Raw genomic sequence first — 13,197 nt, 5'->3', positions numbered from 1 at the left:
CTAAGTGTCTGTTTCTAGCTGTATGGATGGTCATCTATTAGTTCATTTATTTATTATTAGGTCATTTATTTATTATAATATCTTATGGAAAAACCCAGACGAACTTTTTGGCCAACCCAATAGAATACTATATGAAACATGCTGCTTAAGTATATTTATGCATATGTAAAAATAATAACTAAGGCTTTGTTCCTGTTGAGTAATATGAAATTGGTGAAATTCTGCACCTGAAAATTATGATGATACTTTTCTCAGAGCCAATATATGAGGGTAGTGAATGAATAACTTGAATATCCAATCTCTCCCTGCTGGGTAGACAGCTCTTTCTTGCTTTCTGTCTCACTCTCTCTTTTTCATTCCCTCACATATTCCCAGACACAGACAGATGAACACACCTATCATTACAAAGCTCAGTTTAACAAGAGTTTAAAGTGTTCAGCTGTGCAAACCACTATACTAGGTACTATCGGGGAAAAGAAAAGCACGGATGAATGAAGTACAATTCCAAAGCCTCCTTCTGCTTTCTGAGTATGGCTTTGAAAGTGAATTTGAATCTTAGTTCTGACACTTATGCACTCCATTATCTTGGGTAAGTTCCTTGTTTTCTCTGTACTTTTTTTTTTAAATAATCTTGAAGTGAGAATAATAATAATATCTACTTTTATGGGGTTGTTAAGAGGATTCATTGGGATAATGTGTGCAAAACATTTTGAACAGTGCCTGTCACAGAGTAAGCTATTACTGTTGTCATTATAATTATATTATTATTTCGAAGATCTTATACTCCAGAATAGAATACAGACTTAAACATAGCTGAGTCTAATGGAAACAATCAGCACATAACAAAGGCATGATCAAAACGCTCTGCTAAATGGGTGTGTGTGTTTAAACCCACAACACCCTAAATTTAGCCTTGGGAAGAAAGGAATAGACCAAGCAGAGTTGATCATTTTTCCAGGTTCTATAAATATTATCCCCTTTTGCCACTAAATGAATAATGATGCCTTCAAAACATCAGTTAGATGCAGCACAGAATTATATATGGGAAAGTGGTCTTGCTTTTAAATTCAGCAAGTTGGCCAGCTCAGCAGAGGGAATTTCAGAACAGAAGGAGAAAATGGAACGAATAGTCTTTAAAGGGTCCCATCTACTTCTGAAATTCTATGATTCCATGGTCAAGATACTTGATGGAGTTTCCAGAGGCATAAAAATAAGGTAATTTGTAAAAATAGGCTTTTCAAATGGTAGTTCCCTCCCCTTCTTTCCTCTGTTTTTTCTCTCGATTATCTTTTGAAGAACTGGTCTTGGATGAAAATTAACATTCACCTCATGAAGAAAGAGGAGTTATTCTGAATGAATTGGGTCACCAAGGGAGGAACTCTATTAAACAAAATCCTTGGGGAAGTGAATTATTTATTGATTTGGTTTGTGGTCTAAAGCTGAGGTGTATGTTGAAGAAGAATGGAAGCCTTTTGCCATTGCATATTATAAGGAAATTAAAGAGAAAAGCACTGGGAATGCATATTTTAGAAATATGGGGGTAAACAGGACTAAGTATTGTATATTAATTATGGTGAGAGAGGGCAGATGAGAAGAATGTAAACAAGAAAAAAATGCTGACGTTTGAAATTTACTAAAAATAATCTAAACATATTGGCTAATGTCAACTAAATCTGTTACTTTTTTCTAAGGTGGTGAACAAGTATAAGAAGCTCCTTTTACATGTTTTGCTTTCTCATTAGTTCATTCATTCATTCATCAAAAATGTATTGATTATTCATTACATACCAGCCAAGACTAGGACAGACATGGTCCCAGTCCTGATGAGGGTTAATTTTTTAGCAACAGAAATGGCCAGAGAGAAAAGAGAAGAGGAAAAAGAGGAGCCTGGACAACCCAAAGTGAAAATCCATTTTTTGAATAATAAAAACTTGCTGTATAATCTAGTAATCTAAGCTTTTTTACCATACTCCTCGATAACAATCTGGGCATGTTCAGCTGATTTCAGTAGTAAAATAATAACATTTGTGAGAAAGCTAACGCCATCAAAAATAAATATAGATCCAACTCTAAAGGGGAGAAATTTGAGAATATTATCCTCGTGAAGAAAAATGACCAATGTAGTGTAATTTGGTTGTGATGGATGGTTCTTTTCACCTCCCAAGGTGGATCGTGCAGTGCATCAACAATTTAAATTACTCCCCAGATTGGACCCTGACTCTAGGAATTATAAAGGGCTACTTTCAAAAGAGGTCATTGTCTAAACAATTCCTTTAACCAACAGTCAGAGGATTGATTTAGCTGATGGTGCCAAACCTTCTTCATGAAGCCTATGACGACGGTGCATCCCTCCCCTAAGTCCCCGTCCCTCAAAAGAGTTAAGAGGATCAAATGAATTTTTCAATGCAGATTTTGGTTTATAGAGTTCTTTTTCATCTTCTGGAAAGTGATTACCAGACTTAATCAGGATTCCTCTGTGTATCATTAGCTAATTTTAGCTTCCTCCTTTTTAAAAAAATTGAATTTTTTTTTTTTACAGTGAGTTTGGGAGAGACCAGTTTTAAGTCCTCTGTGGATTTCATGGTTTTCGGTTCAAGCCTTCAGGGAAGCTCAATTTAAAAGTAGGAAAACAGTAATTAAAAGTGATTAAGACAAGAGGTTTTGGTGCTATGAAATGAGGACTCAATTCTCCCTGTCATAAGCCAAACCAAGAGGCAATTTTTGGGTTTGATTATGGCTTTACTTGCAATTTTAATAAACATGAACCAGTATTCAAACTTCTAATATCCTGCTGCTTAACTATTTCCAAAGAGCTATCCAGCTCTTTTAAACAGCTTTTGTTTTAAACTTTTAATTTGTTTGGCTCAGCCTCACCTTAGAAAGTTGTAGCTTCATGGTAAACCCTTTTATAAGTTGATTTCCAGAATCCTAAGCGATTCTTGCTTTCCCCCTCCCAGCTAAGTGTTTCCTCATGTGCCCAAATCGTTGGTGCTGACAGCTTTCCTGCCTTGTTTTATCTGGTTCCCACAGTAAGGACGAGAGACAAATACAAGAACGTGTCCAGCGTTGACTGGATGCGGCACGACTCCGCTGATACTTACAGCTCCTCCAGGAAGCGGAGACCGTGCAGAGGATTCGGGGGAAGCTGACTGATGTTGTTCATACTCAGGTCTCTGGAGAGGAAGAGAGGCAGCGTGTGAGGAGCGGCGTCTGCCACCACAAGGCAGTCCAGCTGTTCAGTTCACACATTTGCAAGCAATACAGCCAAAGGAACTCGTTCTGTTGCTTGACAAATGAATCGCTCTTTTGCACGTTAAATATATTCCTTTCCTCCCATGCCCCCCCCCTCAACATCATGGGCTCTCAATCAAATCAGAGACCCTAGGAGGAGCTGATATGGAATTCAAAATGATTTAGACCATTCATGGGCACGGTTGTAATTCTTCATGTTTAAAATGACCAGAGTAGACCAGCAAAGGGAACAGACATAACTCAACCACCCTAGACATAACTCAACGTCGGGTCCTGCTTTAAATTTTGTGGCAAAGAGAAATGTCTTCACCATGCAACTCTGGAAGTCCTGTTTCTCTGGGACTATAAGCACCTTGTAAAAACAAATGTTTTGATTCAAAGAAACTTAAAAAAACAAAACAAAACAAGACAAAAAGCCTATTCCCTCCTTCGAACATGGTCCTTTTGCAGGTTCTCGGATTGCATTAAATAAGTGAAATGAACCATAAAACAAGGGTGTAATGCGATCCTGCTCTGTAGCACACTTCCTGCTGGGCCTGCACAGTAGTTCCTGGCACAGGAAGCAACAAGCCACTTTGGGCAGAACTCAATCAATTTTTGTTTTAAGTGAAACTCCATGTAATTAGATTTTATTGTTTTTACTTTTCTATTTCTTTACTGTCTCCCACATAATCCTACAGCATCACTGGCATATGCTGTCTGTATCTCAGAGGCCAAAAGACCAACTGATAGGCAGAGTCTACTCAAGACCAACTAAGACCACATAACAGTCAGCTGAAGGTTGACTTAAAAAATGACGTGCTCAAACGCGAAGACTCAGAACTAATGCCATTATAATCTCAGAGCGGGTCTACATACTTAAAATTTATCTTGAGATAAGATAAGGAGCTTATTTTTATATATTATTTTTTAAAAATGATTCAGTTGACATATAACATGGCATTAGCTTTAGGTGTACAACATAATGATATATGTATATATTGTGAAATGATTACCACAGTAAGTTTAGTTGACATTCATCACCACAGAGTTACAACATTTGTTTTCTTGTGATGAGAATTTTTAAGATTTACTCTCTTTAGCAACTTTCAAATATACAATTGTATTATAACTGCAGTCACTATGCTGTACATTGCATCCCCAGGACTTATTTCTCGCATAACTGGAAATTTGTGTCTTTTGACCACCTATGCCAATTTCACCCGGGAGTTTTTATTTTATTTTTTTAACATCTTTGTTGGAGTACAATTGCTTTACATTCTTGTGTTAGTTTCCGCTGTATAACAAAGTGAATCAGCTATACATATACATATATCCCCATATCCCCTCCCTCTTGCATCTCCCTCCCACCCTCCCCATCCCACCCCTCTAGGTGGACACAAAGCACCGAGCTGATCTCCCTGTGCTATGCGGTTGCTTCCCACTAGCTATCTATTTTACATTTGGTAGTGTATATATGTCCATGCCACTCTCTCACTTCGTCCCAGCTTACCCTTCCCCCTCCCCGTGTCCTCAAGTCCATTCTCTACGTCTGCGTCTTTATTCCTGTCCTGCTCCTAGGTTCATCAGTACCATTTTCTTTCTTCCTTTTTTTCTTTTAGATTCCATATATATGTGTTAGCATACGGTATTTGTTTTTCTCTTTCTGACTTACTTCACTCTGACAGACTCTAGGTCCGTCACCTCACTACAAATAGCTCAATTTCATTTCTTTTTATGACTGAGTAATATTCCATTGTATATATGTGCCACATCTTCTTTATCCATTTATCTGTTGATGGACACTTAGGTTGCTTCCATGTCCTGGCTATTGTAAATAGAGCTGCAATGAACGTTGTGGTACATGACTCTTTTTGAATTATGGTTTTCTCAGTGTATATGCCAAGTAGTGTCACCCAGGAGCTTTTAAAGAAATCTGGATTATTCTTGTTATTGAAGTGGCCACAACCATTGCACCTAACCAGCAGATTTCAGTATTGATAGCTTGATACCTTTATCAAATATTAACTTTTAATCAGTGGTGCCAAGAACTAAGGGATCATTCACTCTGTGCCTTTAAAAAGTCACGAGCATGTACAGGGAAGATAAAATATTTTGCTAAATGTTTTAGAGTATGGCAAACCCCCCAGAGTTATTAATTTTAATATTTATTAATTTTAATTATTAATTTAAATATCATTGTTGGTAGACAATGATGTAGCTGAGTAAAATGCTATATTCTCAAGCTAAAACTAAACAATGCTAAAAATATAGACTAAAAAAATTTGTATTGTCCATATATTCAAAATCTGATTTTTTTTTTCCTGGCACTGTTTAGATAAGAGAGCCAGATAATTGATTCACAATTTTAGTTCCCTGTGCAGATATTTCTCTGAAGTAGCAAGGTTGTTTAGTTCACTGGACAGGCATATATTAAACTACACAATACAGTCTCTGGATTCCTTACAGTGACTATATAGTCTCTGCAAAGACTTGATATTTCTAAGGCATATTCACTTACTTTTAACTGATATCCCACTTATTTCCTAAAAGGACCGGGTGGTTTGCTTCTGGAGCATGTTTATTAGTAACTTAGATCAAACCAGTCTCAAGACAGCTGGTGTGGATAGCACTGACATTCCTCTCCTCTCGTATTTCCCTGTGTGATATGCAGATCAGTCTGGGACAAACACCGATCTTGTCTATTGCAGAAAGCTCTAAATAGAACAAGGAAATTTATGTTTAAGGAGATTCATAAGCACTCCACATTATTTTACTATTTATTACCCTATTTCAGAAGTGAAGCTTACATCAGCATTCACTCTCAGGGTTCCCCCTGGAGCATTTTTACGCTGGAGCAGCAGAAAGAGTGCAGGCATTGTTAGTGTACAGTGTCTTGGGTTTGAATCCTGGCCTCCCCAGGTACTAGCTGCATGATCTTGGGAAAATGAACTTCCCTGTTCAGGCTTCCTCGTATTTAAACAAGGGTGTTCCTACATTAATAGTTTCATACCCTATGATAGCTGTTTCCAGTCAGGAGGGAGAGACTTAATTTGCTTCTTGAAAAGGAGAGTACCTCCCTTTCCCAACAGGAAATTAATCACTTCTCCCTGTTACCTGACATTGCGGTTCCTCCCAGAAAATGAGCTCGTACATTCGGCCCTCCATAACCGTGGGTTTCGCATCCCAGATTCAGAAAGCTGACTGTATTCATTGAACTACACCATTTTATATAAGGGACTTGAGCATCCTCAGCCTTTGGTATCCGCGGGGGCTCCTGGGACCAATCCCCCAGTCACACCGAGGGACGGCTGTATTGCTAAACCGACCCTTTACGACTTGTTTTCTAATATAGACTGTTTACTTTCTTTTTCTTTTTTTTTTTAATTGAAGTATTGTTAATTTACAGTGTTGTGAAGGCGGTTTTCTTTTAAAGAGCTGCTAACAATGCAAATAAACCTATGGCGCAAAATAACTTAATAATAACAATCTAAAGTAAAATGAAATAGACTTTTAAGACATGAATCCGAAGTGGGTAAGGTAAAAATTAGTCGCATTCACCTTTCCTCTTCTGTGTGCACCTTTTGCATTGACGTTCAAATGTAAAACGGGTCTAGCTCAGTGCTTCCCAAGCTGTCCATGGTAAAAGACCAATGAAAACAAAGTTCTACTTTGCCGTGGACTTATATTTTTATAAAATTAATTAATAGAAAAGTGAAATAACACAACGATATACAAAATACAAGCCTCAATATTTTGTTACGTGACTTGACAGATTATTCAATTTCTGTGAAAGTTTCTAAACCTTTACTCTCAAATCCTTTACTCTCAAATCCTTATCTGTTGTGGATTAGTAAAAAATAACCCTGGCCTGGGAGGGGTCCTCAGACCATGCCTTTTGCTGAGCAATGCTGTTCTTGCCTTCGTGTCAAGAAGGGCAAGACTTAAAATTACTTTTAGCCGGTTCAACTTTGAGTAAAACATGATAGAGTGAGAATGCTTGGCTGCTAGAGAGGACTGGCCCTCAGCAGGGCGAGGACGCCCACTTAAGAAGGAAGAAAATGAGGTTCACGGAGGTGAGAGGTCTCCAAATCACAGTGCAGAATTCAGCAGGAAAGCCCCTGGGCTGGAGCCTAGAGCCCTACTTGCCCTAGGTTTTTGGCTTTTCCTTTTTTCCAACAAATTTTCCACTCTGTACAAAAACATCCTCATTCTCACTCTTAAATTATTTTTTAAACTTTTCCATTTTTTCTTCTATAGCATTTGGTCTTTCTGACCCCTGGAACACATACAACCTTAGCAGAATGAAGGGATCTTAAAATAGTTTCCAAATCTGTGCATTACTTACTTTTTAAACTATCATTTAAAAAAAGTCCCTATTTTGCACCACATTTGGCCCATGGTTCAGTTTCCTAAAATCAGTGAAGCAATGTAATGCATTTCTTTAATTTTTTTCATCTTTTGCCAAGATGTTGAAAGTAATTTTGAAGAACTGGTCACTAGGTAAAAGGATTTCATCAGAAATGGAGGATTCATTGTGACAAGATGGTCAAATATGTTAAACCATTCTTCCCTGTCTCTGACCCAGCTCTTGTCTACACTGTGTTAATGACCACATCTAGAAATCTGGAATAGGATTTGCAAAGTTCCATGGGAGCAGCTGACTATCTACTGGAATCATTGCAGGAGCTTTAAAAAATATAGATGCCTGGGTCCCATCCCCAGAGTTTCTGAGTCAGTTGGTCCCGTATAGGCATTGGGATTTTAAAAAAACTTCTCAGGTTATTTGGATGTTCAGCCAAGGCTGTGAACAGTGCTTAGGAATAACTCTTTCTAAATTTCTAGATGGGTGCTCTGAGGTCTACAACTCACTCAAAATTTAGGAAGCTAACTAAAGATACTGTTTCCTCTGGGTAGAGAGTTCCACCCAAGCAGATAGTATCATTCTCTTGAAAGTGTCTTTGTTGCTTGCAACTCTCTTATTTTTTTTCTTCATATGACAAAATATTAATTGAGCATTAATTGTGGTCAGGTCTAGGAACACAGTGGAGAAGAAATCTGAGTCATCTTCAACTTTTCCCTTTCCTGCTGTCCCTATGTCCCTAAGGCACCCAGTGTTAATTCTGCTACAAAGCTTGCTTCTGGATCTGGCCTCACTTCTTCCTTCTTGGCTGCTACTTTTGGTCAGGTCCCTGCTCTGTTGATAACTGTTCTACTCTCCTGTTTACTGTGCCTCCTCATTCTAGGTCATCTTCTACACCATGGCCAGAGAGGTCACCCTGAAAAGTCCATCCGATCATGTCACTCCACTCAGAGACATTGCTAGCCAATAAGAAAGGCATCCCCTCGGATGACTTGGAGAAGCGCTTCCCCTCTGGGAGGGGAGGGTGGTAAATTAAAGAAAAGGTCATTTGCCTTCTGCAGAAGCAGCCAGGGAGCAGAGTGAGTGGGTTGGCAAAGAGAGCTTGGCTTGGAGTTCAGCCCCCCATGGAGCGCTCCGGTGCCGGGCACAGCCTGCACAACCATACCCAGCTTGGACTCCCCTGTCTGAGAACTTGGGCGGACTTCAGGCCTCTTAGAGGAACCAATGTCCCTACCTTCGTAGGCTCTTCACAACCTGGCCTAAAGCATGTTTCCACCTTGATCTTACGCCACCTTCCTCTCTGCAACATGTGTTCCAGTTACACTGAAATTCTTTCTGTTCCTCTTTGCATCTGTCTTTACCCATGTGATTCTCTTTCCCTAGAATGCATTATCCTCTCTATTTCCAAATGACTACTCCGGTGCTTAACAGACCCCCGTGTTTCAGACACAAACTCTTCTCTTTCCAGCTTAGCTGTTCTCTATTTCCACCTCTAGTCCTTGGATATTTCCAGGATCAAAGCCTTGTCTTAGCCTAAGATCATACAATGATCTCCTGGATCACTATCTCACCATCACCCTGAACTGTCTTTTGTTTCCCTCTACTGGCAAAACCCCAGCTCTGGGAGAAAACCGTAATTCGTCTTCTCTTTTACTATCTCAGTGGACTGAGTGCCACTAGAAAAGAAAAACTCACAAATGTGCAGATTAGTTACTATAAATTCACGGTCTTTGTGGGCTCTCTACACTGCTGCACAGTCCTGTTATTTGTTATGGCTCAGTTTACTCCTGCAGGGACTGCTGCCAACCTTCACCGCTTGCCTCAGACCTCTCAATGGACAGCCACTCCCATCATGGGCACCTTCCCTCTGACTTCGTGGGAATAACTGGGATTCTTTAGATCAAACACGAATAGGCCAAATTTTTGTTCTCTTTTGTCCCTTGCTTAAGATACCCACAGTTTCCTCTTGCTCGTGGGTCCCATCTCCACACCCCCAGGATGCTACAGCACCTGATTTCATGAACAATTCCTTCTATTTCCTGCATTTTCTATTTCTTTCTCTTCCCTTTCAATGTATAAATGTAGTCAAGTCTTTTCCAAGAGTAAAACAAACAAAAGACCAGATCTTTCGATCTCATGTCTTCCTCTACCTGCTACCTAATCTTTCTCATTCCCTTTGGGGTTGATTCTAGTCTCCAGTTGTAGTCTCCACCTCCTATTCCCTTCTCAACCCACAACACACAGGCTTCCATCCCTACACTCCAATGAAACTGCTCTTGCCATAGAAACAATGACCTCCATGTTGTCAAATCTAATGAACACATGACTTACTGGACCTCTCTCCTACACCAGACTCTCTTTCTGGAAGCTCTATACTTTATAGTTTCCAAGGCATCATTCTCTCAGGATTCTTTCCCAACTTTCTATAGACTCTTTGTGGGATTGTCTTCTATCTACCCCTTATATGGCAGTATTCTCTGGAGCTCTACCCTTGGCCTAGTGTTCTGCAATCTCTGCCCTTTCTTCTTGGTGACTGTTACTTACTCTCATGGGTTTAAGTATCACTTAGATGCCCATTACCTCCCAAAGCCATATTCCTAGTCTTAATGTTTCTCCTTCAGAATCATTTATCTAATTTCCTTCTGGATATGTCCATTTACCAATCTTGCAGGAATGCACTGTGTCTAAAATGGAAATAATTATTTTTTATTCCGAACTCATTTCTTTTTCTGTGGGGCCAGTTTCTAGTTAATGTCACCACCATCTTCCTGTCAAAAAGCCCAAATCTTAGATACTATTCAAGTCTTCCTATTTTTTTTTTATCCTCTCTGTCTATCCCTTTTTCTCTCTCCTAACTCTGCTCTCACTATCTCTGACTCAGTCATCTGAAACTGCCTCCCAGCTCTGTGGCTGCCTGCTTCCAGAAGCTTCCTGCTTCTTATCCTTTGAGGCCCACCCTCCAAATGGCAACTAGAGTGATCTATCCAAAAATGCAGAATTAGCCACCCTACTTAAAACTTTTCAATTCCTATCACCTTCCAGATGAAATCCCCATTTGTTAGTATTGCATACAAGGTCCACTGGGTAGCACACCAACCCTTTGTCACTCTGGCATATTGATTCTAATTCATCCTTCAAGACTCAGGTTGGGTGGGTGACATCTCCTTCAGGAAGTCTTATCACATTTGCATAAGTGATGTGCTCTCTGTCCTCCTGTATCACCCCATACATTTAATGACATCATATTGAAATGATGTGCTCATGTGTCTGTCTCCTGCAGTAGGCTGTATTCCTCATGATCAGGGGCCACTTTTTCATCATAGTACTCCTAGTGTCTAGCCGCATGTTTGCATATAGAAGATACTCAGTGAATGTTGAATTGAACCCTCTTCTACTGCCTCTGTCCTATGAGTGAGCAGATGATCTTACCCAATCCATTTAAAAAAAGCAGGTTTCTCATCAAATGGCTACATAATCCTAACTGTGAGGCATGTAATCCTTCTGGTATAAAACACTTTTGGGAACAAAACACACTCTGTGTTGTGCCCACCTTCCACAATGACTTTTGCTCACAATTAGGGTTGTGGTTTCTCTCTTCAGTCAATCCTATTTGTTTTCTGCCCTAGGGATTCCTGAGAGATTCTCTTCCATTGAAAGTCCCCTTCTACCCCCATGGTCAAGTACATTCATGCTGATGCTTCTCCTCCCCCACCTCCCCCACTCCTTCTACCCTTCTGCTCCTCCCTATCCCCCCTCCTGTTCTTCCTCCTTCTTTTTATTCCTCTTCCTCCTTCCCCCTTCTTCTTCTTTTTTTAAACATTTTTTACTGGAGTGTAGTTGATTTACAATGTTGTGTTAGTTTCAGGTGTACAGCAAAGTGAACCAGTTATACATATAAATATATCCACTCTTTTTAAGATTCTTTTCCCATATAGGTCATTACAGAGTATAGAGTAGAGTTCCCTGTGCTATACAGTAGGGCCTTATTAGTTATCTATTTTATATATAGTAGTGTGTATATGTCAATCCCAAGCTCCCAATTTTCCCTCTTCTTCTTTCCTTCTACTTTTCCTTTTCTCCTCCTCTCCTGCAAAAATATCTACCTTTCTTATCATTTCTATGGATTTCTTGTGGGAGAGGCATGACTGCAGTAAGTATTTAGTCCACCATCTTAAAATCCGGCCATACTGTCTCTATTTGAGACTTGATACGTGAATCAGTGAACAGAGAGGCCATTCCTTATAGTGTGATTATTAAACAAAGAAAGCAACAACAACAAAGGTTCTTTAATCTCCACCACAGCTGAAGACAAATATTTTCTTCTTCAGCAGCACCGTGAAATTCCTATTTCTTCTAAGTACAGTCATGTTAAATTTGTCTTGGGAGATCCAATAGCATTTAGCTTTTTTCCAGACACCTTTGTTAACAATGGATCCAGGATGGAGACATTCCAGCACTTTTTAATAGATCACTTTTTAAATACATTTCTAGAGATAAGCCCTCCTGTGAACTTCAAAAGGAAAGGTGCAGGCTTGAGTAGCATTTTATGACAGTATGAATAATGTATGTCCGGATACTTTTCTCATGTTATTGTTTTTAACTCCAAAACAATGTATCTTTGAAAAATACTTTTTACTGAAGTATAACATATATGGGAAAAGGAATAAATCCTAACTGTCCAACCCACTGAATTTTCACAATGTGAACTCACCCTTGTAAACCAGCACAAATCACTGCTACCACCTCAGAAGCTCCTTAACTCACTACTACCCCCAAAAGGAACCAGTCTGCTGACTCCTAACATTTTATATTAATTTTGCTTGATTTTGATCTTTCTATAAATGGAATCATAAAGCGCATGGTTTTTTTTTTAAGACTATTTTTAAGAGCATTTTTAGGTTCACAGCAAAATTGAGAGGAAAGTACAGATATTCCCTATATACCCCTTCCCCCTCCCCACATGTATAGTCTCCCGCCTTATCATCATTCCCCACCAGAGTGGTACATTTGTTATAACTGATGAACCTACTGATACACCATAATCACCCAAAGTCTGTAGTTTACATTAGGGTTCATTCTTGGTGTTGTACATTCTATAGGTTTGGACAAATGTATAATGACATGTATCCACCATTACAGTATCATACAGAGTATTTTCACAGCCCTAAAAATCCTCTGCGCTCCGTCTGTTCCTCCCTCCACCCCTGGCCCGCACAATCACTGATCTTTTTACTGTCTCCATAGTTTTGCATTTTCCAGAATGTCATATAGTTAGACTCATACAGTATGTAGCCTTTTCAGATTGGCTTCTTTCACTTAGTAGTACAGAGAATAGCTTTTTGTGTTTTTCTAGCTTCTTTCCCTCATTTATGAGATTTATCCATGTGTTGCACATAGCAATAGTTAATTCCTTCTCAATGCAATATGTGTCTCATTTTGTTGTTACACTACAATTTATTTATCTGCTGAACTATTGAACATTTGAGTTCTTTTCAGTTTGGGGCTATTATGAATGATGCTGCTATCAACATTCTTAAATATGCCTTTCGTTGAATGTATATATAAGTGCATGTCTGTTGGGTATATATCTAGGAGTGGAATGG

General features: G+C 39.2%; 1 protein-coding gene across 3 annotated transcripts in view; it reads right to left on the bottom strand.

Moving 5' to 3' along the window:
- Positions 1–13,197, bottom strand: part of LGR5 (leucine rich repeat containing G protein-coupled receptor 5) — a 121,640-nt gene that overhangs the window by 60,243 nt on the left and 48,200 nt on the right. For 2 of the 3 annotated variants that reach the window (XM_082351572.1, XM_082351573.1), the window contains exon 2: positions 3,102–3,173. The exons of the other annotated variant lie outside the window; for it this stretch is intronic. In XM_082351572.1, coding sequence (XP_082207698.1) covers positions 3,102–3,173 — 72 coding nt within the window. The remainder of the gene's footprint in view (positions 1–3,101; positions 3,174–13,197) is intronic. 3 annotated transcript variants of the gene reach the window in all.

The sequence above is a fragment of the Balaenoptera borealis genome (assembly GCF_965194805.1).
Source record: "Balaenoptera borealis genome assembly, chromosome: 13".
NCBI classification, from domain to species: Eukaryota; Metazoa; Chordata; class Mammalia; order Artiodactyla; family Balaenopteridae; genus Balaenoptera; species Balaenoptera borealis.
The sequence above is the reverse complement of the archived record's forward strand: the minus strand, read 5'-3'. Positions and strand labels throughout refer to the sequence as shown.